This window comes from Protopterus annectens, chromosome 4.part1, assembly GCF_019279795.1.
Source record: "Protopterus annectens isolate FY-2018-M chromosome 4.part1, PAN1.0, whole genome shotgun sequence".
Classification (NCBI taxonomy): domain Eukaryota; kingdom Metazoa; phylum Chordata; order Ceratodontiformes; family Protopteridae; genus Protopterus; species Protopterus annectens.
In genome coordinates, this window is record NC_056734.1 from 740,851,462 (window position 1) to 740,871,765 (window position 20,304).

The 20,304-nt window shown below is 44.1% G+C and overlaps 1 protein-coding gene across 1 annotated transcript in view; it reads right to left on the reverse strand.

Moving 5' to 3' along the window:
* The window catches only part of LOC122801280 (arf-GAP with coiled-coil, ANK repeat and PH domain-containing protein 2-like), a 2,104,317-nt gene that overhangs the window by 1,732,158 nt on the left and 351,855 nt on the right, over window positions 1-20,304 (reverse strand). The window contains exon 8 of the mRNA XM_044070827.1: window positions 16,340-16,435. Coding sequence (XP_043926762.1) covers window positions 16,340-16,435 — 96 coding nt within the window. The remainder of the gene's footprint in view (window positions 1-16,339; window positions 16,436-20,304) is intronic.

Below are 20,304 nucleotides of genomic sequence, written 5' to 3' on the forward strand. Positions count from 1 at the left end.
TCATCACTAAGGGCTTTTCATCCAGAAAAAAGGAGGTAATTGTCCCACTGTACTCATCCCTCAGACCCATTATAGAGTATAATGCCCAGTTTAGTATGTACCTCAAGACATCTGCAACAGCTGGAAAGGCCACAGAAATACCTCACTAAAAGAATCACAGGCCTAAAGCAGATGCCATATACTGACCGTATAAAAAAAATTCCAGCTATACTCCGTGGCATATCGTCTACTCAGAGGCGATCTCTGCTTAACATACAAGGCCATGTCAAACCCTGAGCTGTTGGACATGCTCCACTTAAAGAAATCCCAATCCCTCAGTCACATTCTCCAGGGATCTAAACCTTGTCATCACAATGAACAAAACATGCTGGAGGGATAGGTTCCTGACCCAGAGACTCCCCATATGCTGGTATAGACTGCCCATACATATCAAGCAGAGCACCTCATTGGCCCTCTTCAAAAGGAACCTTGATGATTGGATGGGAGATAGGAAATTCACCCCAGGCATCATGTCAGTCACCCTGCTAGACAGGGGCCTGGAGAAGTAAATATTGTGGGAAGAAATATCCAGGGAATTGTTATGGCTAGGCTTGCATAGGCCCTACGGCCGATAGCCTAGTATCAACCTATGAACCTATAATCCTGCTCAAACTCAGATAGTGGCTTTCTTACAGATGACCTATTTATAAGACCTGACAAAAGCATTTAAACTCACTGACTGCTATCCTCTCCAAAACAGACGAACTGAAATTGGTGTCCGTCCAGATGTCACACACTGGTTTAAAAACTTCCTCAATGACAGACACTTCAGAGTGAAATAAGATCCACCCAATCAGAATCAGCACCCATTACCAAAGATGTACCACAAGGAGCTACTCTTGCCCTTCATCCTCTTCTCCATAATCATTAAACTTCCTTGTGACCTCACCCCATCTTTCACTTATTCTCTATGATGATGGCATGGTCATTTACCAATCAGGTCACACTCACACCAACATTCATTGCAATCCCACCAAGACCAAAACTATCCATTTGGAACACCACAGAAAACTAACCAAGTACCTGACTATTGTGGACCTACACAATCATTCCACATTGGCAGCCTTCAAATACTAGGACTGAGGCTTGATCAGTCACTAAACTTCCACCTCCATATTGACAAAGTGAGACGCAAAATAAACTCCCTCATCTTCCGGGCCAAAAATATTTGCCTTTTTCTATTCCAGCCAGCCAGAACAGCCATTAGCAAAGGAGTTCTCCTCTCTCAATTTGAAAATGGGCTCCCAATATTTGCTTCTGCCAACACTGCTATACTCCAGACTATCTCTAACAGCATCTGCAGATTCATTAAAAACTCATCTCTGTGAGCATCACTGCCATCCTAGAAAAAACAAATTGCTACACATAAAACAGAAATCTATCATACTTTTAGGATCCCAATTCTACAAACTACTCCAGCTCCACACATTTACTCCTCTTACAGCTAGATTTTACAAAAAAAAAAACTCCTCATACAACCCGACACACTACTCACAAGCCATAACAACTCTCATTACTCCTAAAACCAACTTCCAAAGCACTGCACTCTTCCTCCTCCCAGGCACCTAACTCTATGGCAACCTCTATTCATTGACATTAATGAAATCCCTTATTCTTAATTCTTAATGCAACTCAAAGTACTTCATCCAAGTGAAATCCTGCTGCTTCAGCATAGGATACATCACCTAACCTATCTCCTTTTTTGAGTCTTCCCCTCTCTCAAGGTTCACTGAAGGCTGACCCACTTTAGAAACTACTGTCTATATTGTTTATTATACAATGACCCCCCCCCATTAATATTCTAAAATGTGCATGCTGATTGGTCAGCATGCACGTTGTAAATCAGTTATACTAAGAGGTCCGGTCACCCAGACTTTTTCCATTAGTATAAATCGTTTTTTAAAGCAACTGCGAACTCAAGATGTCCGTTGCTTTTTACACACTGTCTCGCTATGTCAAACGAGTTTAGCATAGAGAGACAGCTTTAAAAAAAGTAACAGATCTTCCTATCTCCGTTGCTTTTTTTAAAGCTGTCTCGCTATGTTAAATGGGTTTAACATAGCGAGACAGCTTTAAAAAAGCAAAGGATATTCTCTGTTGCTTTTTTTAAAGTGGTCTCGCTATGTTAAACTCCTTTAACATAGCGAGACACTTTGTAAAAAGCAACGGAGATCCTGCTTTCTCCGTTGCTTTTGCCCACAGCTCTGATGTACTGCGTAAGCATTCGAATGCGCAGTACATCACAACTGCTGCAGAATACCAGACAGCTGAGGAAGGGCAGCAAGGAGGCATTATACAAAGCCATTATTTAAGAAAAGTAATTATTTTTTTCTTAAATAATGTCATTGTATAATAGCAATAACCCACTTCTGGGTGTGGGTAATGCTGGATTTACCCACGGTTGTCTTTGTTTGGCCACTCGGGCTTCGTGACCAAACCACACCAACCATGGGTAAAATCCAGCATTACCCACACCCAGGCGCGGTTTATTGCTATATTACACTCTGCTTAATTGTACAATGCACTGCGCATGTTCACTAAAATGTGTACATGCTGAGTTTTTTCTATGTAATTAGTGTAATTAGTCTGACCTACTCGGTTATTGCTTACATTTGTGTATTTCACTTTTGAAATGTTTAGTCTTTCACCCGGGCTGAGCTCGAAATTGGTTGATACTGATCAGTGCATTACCCCAGTAAACCAAAGTTAGAGACAAAATCCGTCTCCTTGAAATCCTGTACCAAACACTGTCAGTGCTATGGTGAAAACTCTGGGGTACAAGAGAGGACAGCAGGCAGCAATATACATTGCAAGACATGAAGACCCACAGTAAACCACATGAATCCCCTTTGCTGATACCCAAATGCTACGAGCGAAAAAGCATTCACCATGCATGCATCTCTATCAATAATAAGAAGTTTAAAAATCATGAAGTCATCTTAGAGGTTCAAAATACGGCAGAAACCTTTGGCAGTATTCAGAAAGAGGAAGTACAGGAGTACAAAAATTCTTCCTTATCTGAAGAAAGAGGCTCTTCTACTCTTCCTCCAAGGAGCAAAGCAGGAGTGCTCCAGAAACTCACCCATGATCAACCGGTCTTTACCAAAGGTTTTTCTTCAAGTAATTTGAAGACTGGCCTCCATTAACCAAGACCAGCATGACATGTACATGCCTCTAGGGACAACTAATAAAGTTAACTTACACAACCAGTAAACACAAGGTAATTCTGTCATCAATCGGACAGCTGCAATAAAGTACAGTTGTGTACACTTACCATAAATGTACATGTTAGAGTGTATTCACTGTTGCAGTCATCACATTTGGATTATCTGCCTGCAGGTAGCCATAAGCCGGTCTGAATACCAGTCTCTCTGGATTTCTGCATCTTATGCTGTCGCTTCAATGACTTCAGGTTGTCAGGGGTATAAAACATGCAGCCAATGCCATTACATCAGTTTTTCTTGCACCACATGTCAGGTGTCCCCACAACAGGAAGCAATTATATGGTGGGGAACACCCCCAGCAAAAAGCAAATACATATAATATATGCAAAACAAGAAGGAAAGGAAGAGGCAAGAGAAGTCAGGGGGCTGGAGGGAAGGTAACCAGGACTGCAACAGTGAATACACTCGAACATCTACATTTATGGTAAGTGTACACAACTGTACTATGCTCTTAGTGTTTCACTGTTGCAGTCATCACATTTGGGGTGATTCCCAAAGCTAAGGAAGGGAGGAGGTAGATTAAGAAGCATTAGGGCTAGCAATCAGGCCCTGTAGGACTGCTGTGGCAAATCCAGCTCTGGATTTAGAAAAGATAGGCAAGTGGTAGTGCTTGGTGAAAGTATGTACAGAGCTACAGGTTGCAGCTTCCAGGATGTCCCTGGTAGGGACACCTATGAGAAATGCCGTACAGGTAGATGCAGCCCTAGTAGAATGTGTTCTTATTCCCTGTGGGGTAGGTTTGCCATGGTGCTTGTAGCAGAAATGGATGCAGTGTGCTATCTATTTGGAAATGGTTTGCTTTGAAATAGCCTTCCCCTCTGCCCCTGCAGCAAAGCTGACTAGCAGCTGGTCCGATTTTCTGAGAGGCTTAGTCCTGTCCAAATAGAATCTAAGCTGTCTGTGCATGTCCAGAGAATGCAGTATCCTTTCCCTTTATTCTGAGGATTGGAGAAAAAAGTAAGCAAATGGACGGACTGATGAAAGATGGGTTAGTCCTGAGGGAAACTGTCCGCATGAAGATAATGAAGGGTTCCACTGCCATAAGGGCCTGCAGTTCAGAAACTCTCCTTGCTGAAGTGATGGCTAAAAGTAAAGCCGTTTTCTGAGAGGACTTTCAAGTCTGCTGTAGCAGCTGATTCAAAGGAGGGAAGTGTCAGTTTTTCCAATACAAAGTTAAGGTCCCAGGCAGGAGTGCGAGCTCTCCTGGGGGGGGGTCTTAAATTTTTGGCCCCTCTAAGGAATTATTTTGGGGATGAGAGAAGAGGGATGGCTCAGTATTATAATGAGCTGATATGGCTGAGGCATGAATCTTAATTGAAGAAAAGGACAGGCCCTTGTGAAGCATTTCTGTTAGTAACCTAGGATACGAGGTAAGCTGGGCACTGTTGTGCCCATTCCCTGAGACTGGCTCCAAGAACAGTATCTTTTCCATTTTTCTGAATAAGATTTTGTAGTACTAGGCCTCCTTGCCTCAAGAATGACATCCAGCACCTGCTTACTGAGGGTTGCTAGACGTGAGGCTCGGGATTAGCCAGGCTACAAGGTTCAAGGTTTGAAGGTGAAGGTGCAGAATCTGGCCCGCCTGCTGAGAGAGCAGAAAAGGGGTCTGAGGCAGGTGCCATGGTTGTAGCACTGTCATACTGCGTGAAAGAGGGTACCAGTGCTGGCGTGGCCAATCTGGTGCAATCAGTATTGTCCTTGGCTTGTCCTGTTTGATCTTTAAGAGGAGAGGCAGAGGGAGAAAGGCATAGACTGAGAGGCTTTCCCAGGTAAAGGATAGGGCATCCACTTTTCAAGCATGACTGTGGGGAGTTCTGGTGCAGAATTTGTTCAATTGGTAGTTCTGAGGGGAGGCAAACACATCTACCTCTGATGTCCCCCATTTGTTCCTCAAGAGCTTGAATATGTTTCCATTTGTGTGGGTCCATGATATTTTTGCTTAAGTCGTCTGCCAGTGAATTTAGTTTGCCTGGCAGGAATTGAGCTTGTAGGTGCATCTGGTTGCTCAAGGCTGTGTTCCACAGAGCCATGGCTAGTCTGCAGATTGGGTAGGAATGGGTTACCACCTGCTTGTTTATGTACCACATAACTGTAGTGTTGTCTGTCTTTACCAATAGTTGTCCTGGAAGAATAAGGTATCTGAAGGCTGTCAGAGCATTCTGTACAGCTAGCATTTATTTTTGATTGATATGCAGGTGCATCTGCTTTGGATTCCATTTGCCCTGAATGCACTGCCCTGAGCCCCCGTGCATAGACTGATGTTGTCTGTTAGGGTTTGGGGGGTAGAGTGAAAGGGAGTCCCTTGTTTTGTTTGCAGGCCTCTGCTCACCAAAGGAACTCTGCCATTAGACAAGGAATGATAGGAATTATTGTTTCCAGGTCCTGAGAATGGTGACACCATACACTTTTTAGATACCACTGAAGTTTCCTTATATGCAGTCTTGCATATGGAATTATCAGAATGCAAAAGGCCATGAACCGCAGAGCTTGCAGTATTTTCCTTGCAGACAGCTGGGTTTTTGTGGCCAGTAGGTTGTCAAATAAATTTGTTTCTCTGGAGTGAGGAATGCCATCTAAGAAGTTGTGTTCAAGCTTGCTCCGAGGAATACAGTCTATTGGCAGGGTAGAAGGTGTGATTTCTTCTCGTTGATGGTATACCCCAGAGAAGTTAGTCTCTTTCCAAATGCCAGGTGCTGTAATAGAAAGTCCTGACTTTCTGCCTGAATCAGGCAATCGTCCAAGTATGGGTAAATCTGAATATTTCTCTGCCTGCAAAATGCAATGGCTGGAGCTAGGCATTTTGTGAATACCCTGGGCGCAGTAGATAAGCCAAAGGGAAGTACAGAGAACTGATGGTGCATGGAGCCTGCTCTGAAGCGTAGGTATTTCCTGCAAGATTCCCTTATTGGGATGTGCAGGTAAGCTTCTTTTAATTCTAGGGTTGCCAGCCAGGCATCCTTGGCTAGCACAGGAAGAAAGCTACTGGAGAGTTAGTATTTTGAATTTTGGAACCACCAGAAAGGTGTTGAGAACAGACCAGTCCAGGACAGGACACCAGGAGTTTTCTTTCCTGGGAACCACAAAGTAGAATAAAAACCTTGTCCCCTTTGTTCTGCTGGGACAAGTTGAATAGCCTTGATGCTGAGGAGAGAGAGCACTTGTTTTTGGGCCTCTGCCCACTGGTTGGAGGGAGGTTTGCCCATCCACTTGGGGTTGGGAGGGAGTGGAAGTGGAATCTGTATCCTAGGAAACTGTTTAAAACCCATTTGTCTTGGGGAATGTATTCCCAGTTTTTTGCATGCAGGGCGAGCTTTCCTCCTAAAGGTGCAAGTAGTTGAGCAAGGCTTGGAGTAGTTCAGCAAAAGTCAATGTGCACTTTTACCATAGGTGGGTGCCTTACTACTCCCTGCTTTGGAAGTGGGAGCCCCCCACTGCTTAGATCTGTGCATAGCCTGAGACTAAAGTCTTTATGGTTTGCTGCCCCTGGGTTTGGACTGAGAAGGTCTGGAAGGGACCAGAAAGGACCAGTTCTTTGAAGGCCAATGTCTACTGATCTAGGTGGCTGTACTTGTAAGAAACTTAACACTTTGCATAGATTTAGCTTTTTCCTCCATCCTTTTGAGGACAACTTCTGCTTTATTGCCAAAAAGGTGTTCTTTGTTTAAGGGTGCATCCAGTAATTTTGCTTTTACATGATATGGCAAGTTTTGTACCTTAAGCCAAGCATGCCTTCTAAGTACAGACCCAGTGACAGCAGGCCTGCAAGATGCTTCTAAAGCATCAAAACCACATTGCAAAGTACGTTTACCAACTTGGTCAACAGAATGCATTAACTCTTGTAAATCTGTGTGTTCAGCAGTCAGGAATCAACATCATTTTCTGTTTAATTAGCCCCATATTATGCTGCTGATACTTTAACATGTGAAACTGGCAATTTAAAGCCCTAACGGCCAGAGTACCAGAAGTGTATACCTTCTTACCCCATCTGTCTAAAGCCCTAGAATCCCTGTCAGAAGGGGTAGGATTTTTGGCAGTAGTAGCCTTCATGCCTTTTGGTCCTTGGGAAATGGTCTCTGGATCCGCAGTAGGATTCTTGAATTGAGAGTCAGGTACTGTATAGTACCCGTCAGGTTTCCTGGGAGCTAGAGGCAAAGTATCCGGGGTAAGGCTAGATCCCAAGAAAACATCTACAACCTCCAGAACAGGAGGGATAGCTAGAGGCCTGCCCTGAGGCAGGTTTAAAAATTCTCCAAGTCTCTTTTTGGACTGAGAATAGTCCTGGCTTTCCCAGCAGAAATCCTCCCTAAGGGTAAAAAATTTTCAGAAAAGAAGAATTTTTGATGGAAGAGCAGAGGGAAAAGAATCCTCTGCATCAGAAATCCTGGTTAGGTAAATAAAAGGTTAGTGGTAGTCATCAGATGAATAATCAGAATAAATTCAGATTCGAAGGAAAGAAGGTATCTCAGTCTTCAGTTCGTTAAGGGGAAGGACACTTAATAAGGTTAACTCAATCAGGTCGCCATTCTATTTATTTTTGAGGCCTGAGAATGCCATGGGCCTGAGCGTTTCTTGTAGTTAAAGTTTCTAGGCGTGGTTTTAGGCTTGAAGATTTCTGTTCTTTGTACAAAGTCAAAGAAATCTACAGTGAAAAATCGTAAAGCTGAATGAATATGCCTGAGAAGTCAAGCTGTGTGCAGCACCGGACCCAACCACCAACCAGACATCCGCGCAGGTTCTATAGTCGGACATCTCGCAGCATCATACTGGACTCTGGAATGGGTCTCAGTAGGCCAGCGCGAATCTGTAGGCGTGTCAAAGGGGGCTGCGAGGCGCCTCCCGAGTCTGTCTTTAGCCTTTACCTTTTTCTTAAGATTTAGAAGTCAGATGGAGCAACGACGCCATTCGGAAATACAGTGATCGATGAATGAGAAGTATTTGGGTGTAGTAGCCTACGAATAGTTTGGGCGTTGAACAAGGCGCAAAACAGACAGCGAGGGACGTCACGGTCTGGGCCTAAACAGGTGATGCAGTAAGAATGAAAATCTCTAGGAGGTATTTGCTTTCCAAAGGCAAGACAATTAAATTTTTCTGACATCGGTTAGAGTAAGAAAAAAGGATCCCCAACGGGGTACTTATCTTTTTGAAGACTTCAGGTCTGAAACTCAAACGAAAATTTCTGGAGTCTGACTGGCATTTGCGAACTGCTTCTGCTTCGGGCACCGCATGGCAAGAAAGACTGATGTAATGGAGTCGGCTGCATGTTTTATACCCCTGACAACATGAAGAAGCGACAGCATCCGATGCAGAAAACCCAAGACTCTGGTATTCAGGCCAGCTGTGGGCTACCGGCAGGCAGATAACCCAAATGTGATGACTGCAACAGTGAAACACGAAGAACATCTAGCCTGTCACCATGAAGGCTTGTCGACAGGACATTTAAGGGACAAAACTGCTTCCTCCATTTATGAGACCTGGGCCAGAAAAGCAGGGGCAGATATAGCTAAGGAGGCAATTTATATTCTCCTCTATACTGTTCAAAATCTGATTTCTTAAGGACTACCTGAGAAAGCCTAACAAAGAACAACTTGCCTAGAAAAGTGCACCTATGACAGCCTAGCAAAGTTTATCCTTGAAGGAAGATGGTCTTAATCATGCCATCCAATGTTACTGTTGAATTAGTCACCACTTTGGGACAAAGACACAGCAGAATACCTGAAACCCCACTTAAGATGTTATACTACTAGTCTTTTAAGGAGATTCCTTAATTCCAGACTCAAGAAATCTTGTTAAATATGGAATGGAACTGTAATAAATACTTACCCCACCCTTAAGGTTTAATGAAAAAGCACAGTACCCCTCTAGGCGACTTTTGAAAGCTTCACACTAGTTTGTCCCAAAAAAGTGCATCTGGATGCCCGGTGTCGAAAATGCTGTTTTAAATAAACATACAAATCTGCCTTACATGTCTGAACATACCATTAAGGCGTGGGTTTATGCAACTCTGGTGAAGTCTGTTCAGGATGCAAGGATGAGGGAGGGATTTTCAAAAATTCTACATAAAGCCTAACAAGTCACAGGGTTTCTTCAAATGAAGGATCAGCAAAACTGAAGCTAGTCCTAAGATTGGAATCATGATCACTGTGTCACAGAGGGATTCAGCTCCTCTCACTAATCCCTGCAAACCTCTTCTAAGGAAGCAGGATTTGAGCATTTACTTTCAGCTGCAATATGGGGTTGATTTGAAGTGCTGCATGTTTAAAAAGAGTGGATGCCACGATACTTGCCCAGACAGCACAAATTGGTGACTGCAGGCATGTTGAGGTTTTATAGCCTTTCAAAATCAGCTATGAGAAATTTCCATCAAAGCTACAATCAAGATACAAATCGCATGAATAGCAAAAAAGATGTGCAGAAAGTGGGTTTGAGCATGTATCCATAGTCCAGAATGCTGCACTATCTGCATCTGTGGTCAACCATGAATCACATGAGCTACAAAGTTTAGAATAATTTGTCTGGAAGTTGGCATACAGGATTAAGAAGTTGTTAATGAGATTTTTTCTGCGGTTCAGTGAGCCAGGATTTGACTCCCTCAGATACCACTGCCTAACTGTGAGACTCTGAGCAAGTCACAAAGTACAGTTTTGTACCTACCATAAATGTAGATGTCCGATAGATATGCAACTGCAGTCATAACATATGGGTTTGTCCTGCCTCAGGCAGCCCTCGGTTGGCAGTTCAAAGTCTGGGTCCGACGTCGGCTGATGTCGCATTTCTCTCCGACGTCAGAGCGGCTGGAGTATATAAGCATCAGCCGACGCCATTTTCTTCAGTGTTTCTTGCCCCAGATGCCAGGTGCCCTCCAAGGAAGGCTGTAATCAAATTGGAAGACAAAAACAGGATTCCAGACAAATAAGTAAGCAATAAACAGATACAACATAGTAGATATCCCCAGCTAAGAGAAACAGGGATAGGAGTGGACCCAAGGCATAGAGGGGTATGGAGGGAGGGAAAATCCGACTGTAGTTGCATATCTATCGGACATCTACATTTATGGTAGGTACAAAACTGTACTATGTCCTTCAAGAATGCAACTGCAGTCATAACATATGGGTAGAATACCATAGCTTAGCTGGGGGAGAAGGAATGCTCTAGGTAAGAGATGGTGTGGCAATTAAACCCTGCAGGACTGCCGAAGCAAAGCCTGTTCTGGATCTGGAGTATAGAGGGAGATTGTAGTGTTTGGAGAATGTATGCACGGAGCTCCATGTAGCAGCTTCTAGAATGTCCTTTGTAGGCACCCCTCTTAAGAATGCTGTAGAGGTGGCTGTAGCTCTGGTGGAGTGTGGTCTGACATTGGCTGGAACATTCTTCCCATGGAAGGAATAACAAAATCTGATGCAATGTCCAATCCATTTTGAAATAGTCTGTTTTGAAATTGCTTTTCCTTGTACTCCAGGGGCGTAAGCTACAAAAAGTTGATCAGACTTCCTACTGGTCTTGGTTCTGTCCACGTAGTAGCCAAGTTGTCTGTGAATGTCCAAGGTATGTAACAGTCTTTCCCCTTTGTTCTCAGGATTGGGGAAGAAAGCAGGCAGATGGATAGCTTGATTTAAAGAAACCCTAGATACCACCTTTGGCATAAAAGTAGGGTTGGTTCTTAAGGAGACCCTGTCTCTGTGAAAGATTATGAACGGTGGTATTGCCATTAGGGCCTGTAGTTCCGAAACCCTTCTTGCTGAGGTAATTGCCAACAGGAAAGCTGTCTTCCATGAGAGAAATTGTAAGTCCACTGAAGCTGCTGGCTCAAACGGAGGTAGAGTCAGTTTTTCTAGGACAAAGTTGAGGTCCCAAGCTGGCACTGGAGCCTTTCTTGGTGGCTTAATGTTCTTGATTCCCCTGAGGAATTGCCTTAGCAAAGGATGTGAAAACACAGGCGGATCGGTATTATATCTAGCTGAAATAGCTGAAGCATGTATCTTTATGGAAGAATATGAGAGTCCATTCTGTAGCATATCTGCCAAGTATTCCAGGATGAGTGGGATGTTCAATAATGATGCATCATGTCCCTTGCTGATATTCCAAATGCTGAATCTCTTCCATTTTGCTAAGTAGACCTTTCTGGTGGATGGTCTTCGAGCTTCTGTTAATATCCGCTGAACTTCCTTGGAGAGAGATAGATTGAGGTTATTCATGGGATCTCCCAGGCTGTTAGCTGCAGTGTCTGAAGGTTTGGATGCACTGTGTTGAAGTTGTGTTGAGTCAAAAGTAGGGGCCATTGTGGAAGGGCCCACTTCTTGTTGTGACATATGCTCCGTAGTAGTGGGTACCAGTGTTGTTTTGGCCAGTCTGGAGCTATTAGGATCTCCTTGGGTCTCTCTGCTTTGATCTTTAGTAATACTGTGGTCATCAGTGGCAGAGGTGGGAATGCATAGATTTTTAGAAAGTTCCAGTTGAATGAAAGAGCATCTATTTTCCAAGCTTGTGGATGGTATGTCCTTGAACAGAATTTTTGTAGATGATGGTTGAGGTGAGAGGCAAATAGGTCTACTTCTGGCCTGCCCCATGTCGAGGAGAGAGTTGTGTGAAGATCTTGGATGTAACCTCCACTCGTGTGGATCTATGAAATTCCTGCTTAGGCTGTCCGCCAGCACATTGTCTTTGCCTGGAACAAACTGGGATTGTAACTGTATGTTTAGGCTCAGTGATTTTTCCCAAAGATTCATTGTCAGTCTGCAAAGGGGGTAAGAATGGGTGCCTTGCTTGCATTTTATATACCACATCACAGTGGTGTTGTCTGTCCGTGTCGGTAAATGGCCTTGCTGAAGTTGTTGTCGAAAGGCCTCGATGGCATACATTACTGCCAGCATTTCCTTTTGGTTTATATGCAGATGTGTTTCCTTTGGAGACCATTGTCCTTGTATACATCTGCCTTCCATGTGCACCATCCCAGGTCTGAGGCATATGTGGTCATGGTCTGTGTTATCTGAGGTTTTTGAATGACATACCTGTGTTTGCCTGGCTTAAGAGGCCCACCATAGGAATTCCTTTTGTAGGCATGGAATGAGTGGTATGGTTGCCTCTAAGTTGTTGCTGTGCTGAGACCATAGGCTTTTTAGGTACCATTGAAGCTTTCTCATGTGTAGTCTTGCTAATGGAACCAGGAGAATGCAGGATGCCATGTAACCCAGGGCCTGTAGGAATCTCCTTGCAGTCATCTGGGTGAGTTTTGCCAAACCTTTGAAATAATGAGTTAACTTCTCTTGCTTGTCTTCTGTCAGGTAAGCCATTTGAGAGGCTGTGTCTAGATTGGCTCTTAAGAAGGTTATTTGCTGGGATGGTTGAAGTCTGGACTTTTGGAAGTTGACTGTGTATCCCAGAGCCTGAAGTAATTGTATGACATAGTTCAAGTTTTTTGTCAACATCAATTTGTCGTCCTCTTGTATGAGGCAGTCATCCAGGTATGGGTAAATTTGGATCCCCTGGAGCCTGCAATGAGCAATTACTGAAGCCAGGCATTTTGTGAATACTCTGGGGGCAGTAGATAAGCCAAATGGCAATGCTGAGAATTGATAATGCTCTGGTCCTGCAAGACATCTGAGGTATCTTCTGCAGCTGTGTCTGATAGGGACATGTAGGTATGCCTCCTTGAGGTCCAGAGTAATCAGCCAAGACCCCCCTTGCCCAGCATGGGAAGGAGTTGCTGTAGAGTCAGCATTTTGAACTTTGGTACTATGAGAAAAGTGTTTAATGCGGACAAATCCAGTATTGGTCTCCATTGAGTTTCTTTTCTTGGAACAAGGAACAGTCTTGAGTAAAACCCCTGGCCTTGTTCTTGTTGTGGAACTCTCTCTATTGCTTTGATCTGAGCAAGCAGAGAAATTTGCTTGATAGCCTCTGCCCTCTGGTTTTGTGGTAGGTTTGGCATGCCTTTTCTTGGTAAGGTATGAAAATGGAACCTGTAACCTTGATCTATAATGTCCAAAATCCATTTGTCCTTTGTCAATCTGTGCCAATTATCTAAAAACAGAGATAATTTTCCACCCAAGGGAGCTTCTATTTGCTCCTTGGTCAGCGGACGTAGAGGAAAGTCATTGAGATTGTGCCTGTGGGCAGGGGAGACCCCTGTATCACTTCTTTGGTTTGCTGGCTGCCATTGTCGTCCCCTGTAAGAACCTCTGTATTGTCCTCTTCCTCGGCCACGCCTGTTTTTACCCCTTTGAAATTTTTCAGGATTAGGAAAGGACCAGTTTTTTGAAGGCCAATTCCTGCTGAATCTGGGGGGCTGAACCTGGAGGAAATCTTTGACCGTCTGAACTGATTTTGCTTTTTCCTCGATGGACTTTAACACATCTTTAGCATTAGCACCAAAAGCTTGTTCTTTTCCAAGGGTGCATCCAGACGTTTTGCCTTAACATGATCTGGTAGAAGTTGTTCTTTTAGCCATGCATGTCTACGAATGACTGCCCCTGTCATAGCTGCCCTACATGAAGCTTCCAATGCATCATATCCACACTGCAGAAAGTGATTGCTGACTTGCTGAGAATTATGTACAGATTCCTGCAAAGACTTCCTGTCTAAAGGATCAGGAGAGGCCAATGTTTTCTGTAAATCATCTAACAGGTAATCCTGATATTGTAACATATGAAAGAGGCAATTCAGAGCTCTCATAGATAAAGTAGTGGAGGTGTAAACCTTTTTCCCCCATCTCTCTAATGATCTAGCTTCCCTGTTGGAAGGCAAGGGATTTTTAGAAGTGGAAGCTGAAACACCTTTAGGACCCTGAGAAATAGTTTCTAAATCAACAGCATGGGCCCTGAATAAATGGGAATGTGTTTCTGGGATCCTGTAATATCTGTCTGGCTTGGCTGGAGCAGGAGGAAGAGAATCAGGGGTAATACTGGAGTCAGAGTATAGATCATCCAAAACATCAAGCACAGGAGGAATAGCTAAGGGGGCCTGTGCTGGGGCTTTTTAAGGAAGGTTCGAAGGCGCTTTCTGGAATCAGAATATTCCTGGCCTTGCCACTTGAAATGTTCCCTCATGGTATGCAGTACTTCCCCAAAAGAAATATCCTCAGGAGGGGAGGCCGAGGATAGAATCCTCTGCATCCGAGTCCTCATAGGTCTGGAAGAGCTCTTCCTGGCCATCGGAGTGGACAGAGTCCTCAGAATCTTCATCTGAAGGGATAGGGTCAGAGGGTTCAACCCGGGGCCTCTTATCAGAAGGAGGCTGGGATCCTCTCTCAGGATGGGCCTGTGAACCTCTAATCATGGAAATTAAGTCTGCGGCCATAGTCATGATTTGTGTCTCAGGAGTAGGCTGAGGTAAGGCTTTAGCAGCAAGGTGCTTTGTCTTGCTGACTGCCTTAGCACGAGTGTAGGCCTTAATAGACATGGCCATAGGAGGCCTAGCAGCACCACGTGCAGAAGTGACCTTATCTACAGCAATGGTCTCGGGCATTTCCTCGGTTTCAGTATCCGGAGGAAAATCAATAACTGGCGGAGTGGTATCCGGAATCGGAGTCGTCGGTAATGCGGTGTCTTCGGTTCGGAGCGATGGAATAACAGTCTCAGGAGGAACCGGAGCACTCGCGGTAGGTTTTGGCGTGGAGTCGGTGGTAGACGCGGGCCGAGGATGTCGGTCCCGGTCTTTTCGTTTCTTGAGGGTTTGCGATGTCGGAAGTTCCGACGGCATTGTATAAGCAAATTTTTCGCCGAAAAAGTCTTCAGCGAACTCCGCCCGGCGCCTGAGAGTGCGCTTATTGAAGTGAGCACAGGCGACACAGGCCGAGACGTCGTGGTCTGGGCCAAGGCAAGGAAGACAGTAAGAGTGGAAATCCTTATGAGGTATTTGTTTACCACAAGACAGACAACTGTTAACTTTTTCAGTAATTTCTGACATCGGCTCAGGCAAGAAAAGGTCCCCAACGGGATACTTAGCTTTTTAGATTACTTCGGATTCGAAGAGTACAGGAGCTGACCGACCGGCACTTGCGAACTGCTTCTGCTTCGGGCACCGCGCGGCAAGAAAGACTGAAGAAAATGGCGTCGGCTGATGCTTATATACTCCAGCCGCTCTGACGTCGGAGAGAAATGCGACATCAGCCGACGTCGGACCCAGACTTTGGAATCCGGCCGACAGAGGGCTGCCTGAGGCAGGACAACCCATATGTTATGACTGCAGTTGCATTCTTGAAGGACATCTGGACAGCACTCCAGGCGGAGTCTGAAAAAGGTCCATGGAGATCAGTGCTCTAGCAAGGTAAATGAACAGAAAAGAAATAACTGCAGTGATACTGCACTTCAAGAAGGAATCCCTGTGCTGCTCCCTTGAAGTAATCTGTGTATGTTACTTTCAATCATTCTCTTGGTTCTTTTTTCATTCATTCGCCAGTTACCCTCAATTCATGGTCATGGGAAAACTAGTGCTTATCATGCAATACAATGTTCACAAAGCACAAGAACTAATGCAGGACAGGATGCCACTCTACTGCAGAACCCCCCCCCACACACACACACACACACACACACACACACACACACACACACACACACACACACACGCATGCATTTACGCACACATAGTAAAGGATCACAAATTTATCTCCAACAGGTCACTGGGTTGTGGAAGGAGACACAACATTTTGCGAAAACTCCTGCAGATGATGGAGGACATGCAGAGACTGCTCAGAAGGCATGCCTGATGAAAAATGAAATGGACAACCAAGCACTGTAAGACAGCAATGCTATCCACTGTGCCACTGAGTTCTCCTCAATATCAATGTATTTTTATAGTTCACTCAGACGATGTGTTCCTTTACTTTAAACAAAATACGCTGTTAGCATTTCAGTATTAGTTTTTCTCTACTATAGCATTTCAACTACATCATGCATGAATGACTAAATATATGAACTGGACTAAACAGCATCTTTGATAACTGTGAGCTGAATATTTTTCAGCAAAACTGATTTTGATGCAACAGTTTGGCAAATACTTGTCAAGTAAATACCATTAAGAATACAACTCAGAAAGCACTTACAGTAAACAGATTTTTAGCATTTAATATTCAGTTTTACCTGTGAGGTAAGCTCCTTCATGTAAGGCTCAAGTTCACTAAACAGGTCATATCCTTGATGGAAGAAGGTCAAGTGCGCAAACATAAAAGACAGCATCTACAAAATTCAAACCAGCATTACAGACAATTGCCTTAATACTGAAAAGCCAGACGTTACATGAGATAAAAATACTGCATCTATAAATACATTTGCCACGACCCCAACACATATATTCATACCATATCAAGTGATCTATCACAGAATTCCTCCCTTCATTTGTCCTTGAATCACTTCTCGAAGTAGTAAGCAACTTTTTTTTTTTTTTTTTTTTAATACCTAACCTACAGGATGCCTTCCTACAGATGACATGTCAGAAGGCGTGCACATCAGACTGTCTCTGCAATGTCCAAGTTTGCCCCCTTTGCCACAGACATGTTGAAAATAGATCTATTACCACCTGTAACATGATGTTCTATAATGAGAAGTTATGTACTTACCATAACGTTCCATGTTAGTTGTCTTCTTCTCGCCTTCTTTCTTGCTGGATGGGTCCGGAGCCGAACCTCGGCTCCGACTCGGCCTATTACTAAAGCTCGAGAGCTATTTTTACCGGCTCGAGGCTAGGCTATGTCCCATAATGCTAGGCGTCATATACCCAGATCTCGTTTGATAGCTAACACTATGGACATATATGTCCCACCACAACAGAGAATAATCGACCTAATCAATATATATACATCTATATCTATATCTATATATATCTATATCTATATATATCTATCTATCTCTATCTATCTATCTCTATATATATATATATATATATATATATATATATATATATATATATATATATATATATATCTATATATCTATAAACCCCTCTAGAAGATCTAGCAAAAAAGAGGAAGCTAGATGGGGATACTCTAGATCTTCCCAGGCTAGGGGGATGGAGGGTGGGACGCAAGAAAGAAGGCGAGAAGAAGACAACTAACATGGAACGTTATGGTAAGTACATAACTTCTCAATGTTTAAGTTGTCAATCTCGCCTTCATTCTTGCTGGATGGGACAGCGTCCCTAGCACCTAAATCCTGGGTGGCTCAATGGAACAAACTAGAGTACAGTGGAACCAAAATCAGCCTGACTTCTGGAGGCCATATCGAGCTTGTAATGAGAAATGAAGGTATGAGGAGAGGCCCAAGTGGCCGCTGCGTAAATGGAATCAATCAGCAATCTTGCCGGAAAGGCTATTGAAGAAGCTAAAGCTCTGGCTGAGTGGGCTCTAGGCTTAGTAGGAAGCTCCCTGTTCCTCAACTGATAGACCAACGTGACAGGACAACCACCTGGACAAAGTTACCTTAGAGACTTGGTTGGCCTTGCTTCCCTTCCGCATAAGATAGGAAGAGCTGGTTTGATTTTCTCTTCTGCTTAGTTCTATCCAGGTAGAAGCGTAATTGACGGTGAACGTCCAAACAATGTAACTTTCATTCAGCTCTATTGGTGTAATTTGGGAAGAAGACTGGAAGATCTAAGGTCCGATTCAGATTTTTCTCTGAGATTATTTTGGGTAAAAAAGATGGATTAGTCCTAGGTGACACTCTGTCTTTGTGAAAAACAAGATAACGAGGGCAAATGCAAAGGGCTTGAAGTTCTGAGACCCGTCTTGCTGAGGTGATGGCTACTAAGAAGAGTGTTTTCCACAAGAGCAACTTCAACGAACAAGAAGCCACCGGCTGAAAGGGAGGAAGAATTAAAGAAGACAGTACCAAATTTAAGTCCCATGGTAGGGGAGGGTACTTAACCGGGGGCTTAAGTAAAAGGGTTCCTTTTAAAAAGGCTTTGCAAAGTTTGTGGGACATGATGCTGGTCTCGGACAAGCCAACGTGGAAATTTGCAATAGCTGCCAGTTGAACTCTGATGGTAGCTGAGGAAGAGCCCAGTTGAAAGATTTCTGCTAGAAACTCTAGTACTGTCTGGACAGGAGCCGTAAAGGGGTCAACGTGTTTTTCCCTTGCCCAGACAGAGAAACGCTTCCATTTGCTAGCATAAGTCTTTCTGGTAGTAGACTTGAGAAGCGAGGAGGATATCGTGAACTGGTTGAGAGATAAGGGGAAGCCTGGCTAGGGTTGGAAGTGGAGTAACCAAGCTGTGAGGTTGAGAGATAGAAGGGACTGATGCAGCCCACCCGATTGATGGGTCAGAAGATCTGGCACTGGGTCCAGATGCCAGGGCTGCTCCAGTAGATGGCGTTGCAGGAACGGAAAAGTACAGTTTTGTACCTACCATAAATGTAGATGTCCGAACAGGATAGCATCTGCAGTCATAACAAATGGGTTGTCCTGTCGTCAGGCAGCCCTTCTTAGTCGGCAGTTCAAAGGTCTGGGTCGGCTACAGGGCTACGCTGATGTCATGACTTCTCCCCGGCGTCATCTCTGCTGGTCTTGGGTATAAAGAGCATCAGCCCGGCGCCATTTTTTCCTCAGTGTTTCTTGCCCCAGATGCCAGTTGCCCTCTTGGAAAGCTAAATTTTGGATAAATGCCAATGTTTCCAAAAAAAGTAGAAGGCACACACAAAAATAAGCATGTATGTGTACATATATACAAACAAATACACCATAGAGACTCCCCCTTCCCAGCTAGCTATTAGGAGGGTATACCCTAGGGAGTCCCCCCCCCCCCCCCCCCCCCCCCCCCCCCCCCTTTTTTTTTTTTTTTTTTTTTTTTTTTTTTTTTTTTTTGCTGGGATCTGGTATAGAGGTATGTATAAGCTTGGCAAATGTATGCACGGAGGCCAAGTAGCATAATGTCCTTGGTTGCCTCCCAAGAAAGCTGTGTAGTCTGTTGAATAGTCTTAGCTGTGTTTAGGACATTGCAGCTTGAGCTTAGTGCTTTTCCTTGAGGTCCAGGGGGACATGCAGGTATGCCTCCTTGAGGTCCAGAGTAATCAGCCAAGACCCCTTGCCCAGCATGGGAAGGAGTTGCTGTAGAGTCAGCATTTTGTACTTTGGTACTATGAGAAAAGTGTTTAATGCGGACAAATCCAGTATTGGTCTCCATTGAGTTTCTTTTCTGGAACAAGAACAGTCTGAAACCCCTGGCCTTGTTCTTGTTAAAGAACTCTTTCTTGCTTTTGATCTGAGCAAGCAGAGAAAATTTGCTTGACAGCCTCTGCCCTCTGGTTTTGTGGTAGGTTTGGCACTTTGCTTTCTTGGAAGGTATGAAAGTGAACTCTAACCTTAGTCTATAATGTCCAAAATCCATTTGTCCTTTGTCAATCTGTGCCACCTGTCTGGAAAGAGATACACTTCTTCACCTCAAGGGAGCTTCTATTTGCCTCCTTGGTCAGCAGCTAGAGGAAAGTCATTAGATTGTCCCTGTGGGCAGGGGAGACCCCAGCCACTTTTGGTTTGCTGGCTGCCATTGTCGCCCCCTGCATGAAACCCCATGTCCTCGCCACTGCTTTACCCTTTGAACCTTTTTCTAGAATAGGAAAGGACTAGCTTTTAGCCACCCCATGAATCTGGGTGGCTGGAACCTGGAGGAAATTCCTTGGACCGCCTGGAGACTGATTTTGGTTTTTCCTCGATGGACTTTAACACATCTTTAGCATTAGCACCAAAAGCTTGTTCTTTTCCAAGGTGCATCCAGAAGTTTTGCCTTAACATGATCTGGTAGAGTTGTTCTTTTAGCCATGCATGTCTACGAATGACTGCCCCTGTCATAGCTGCCCTACATGAAGCTTCCAATGCATCATATCCACACTGCAGAAAGTGATTGCTGACTTGCTAAGAATTATGTACAGATTCCTGCAAAGACTTCCTGTCTAAAGGATCAGGAGGCCAATGTTTTCTGTAAATCATCTAACAGGTAATCCTGATATTGTAACATATGAAAGAGGCAATTCAGAGCTCTCATAGATAAAGTAGTGGAGGTGTAAACCTTTTCCCCATCTCTAATGACTAGCTTCCCTGTTGGAAGGCAAGGATTT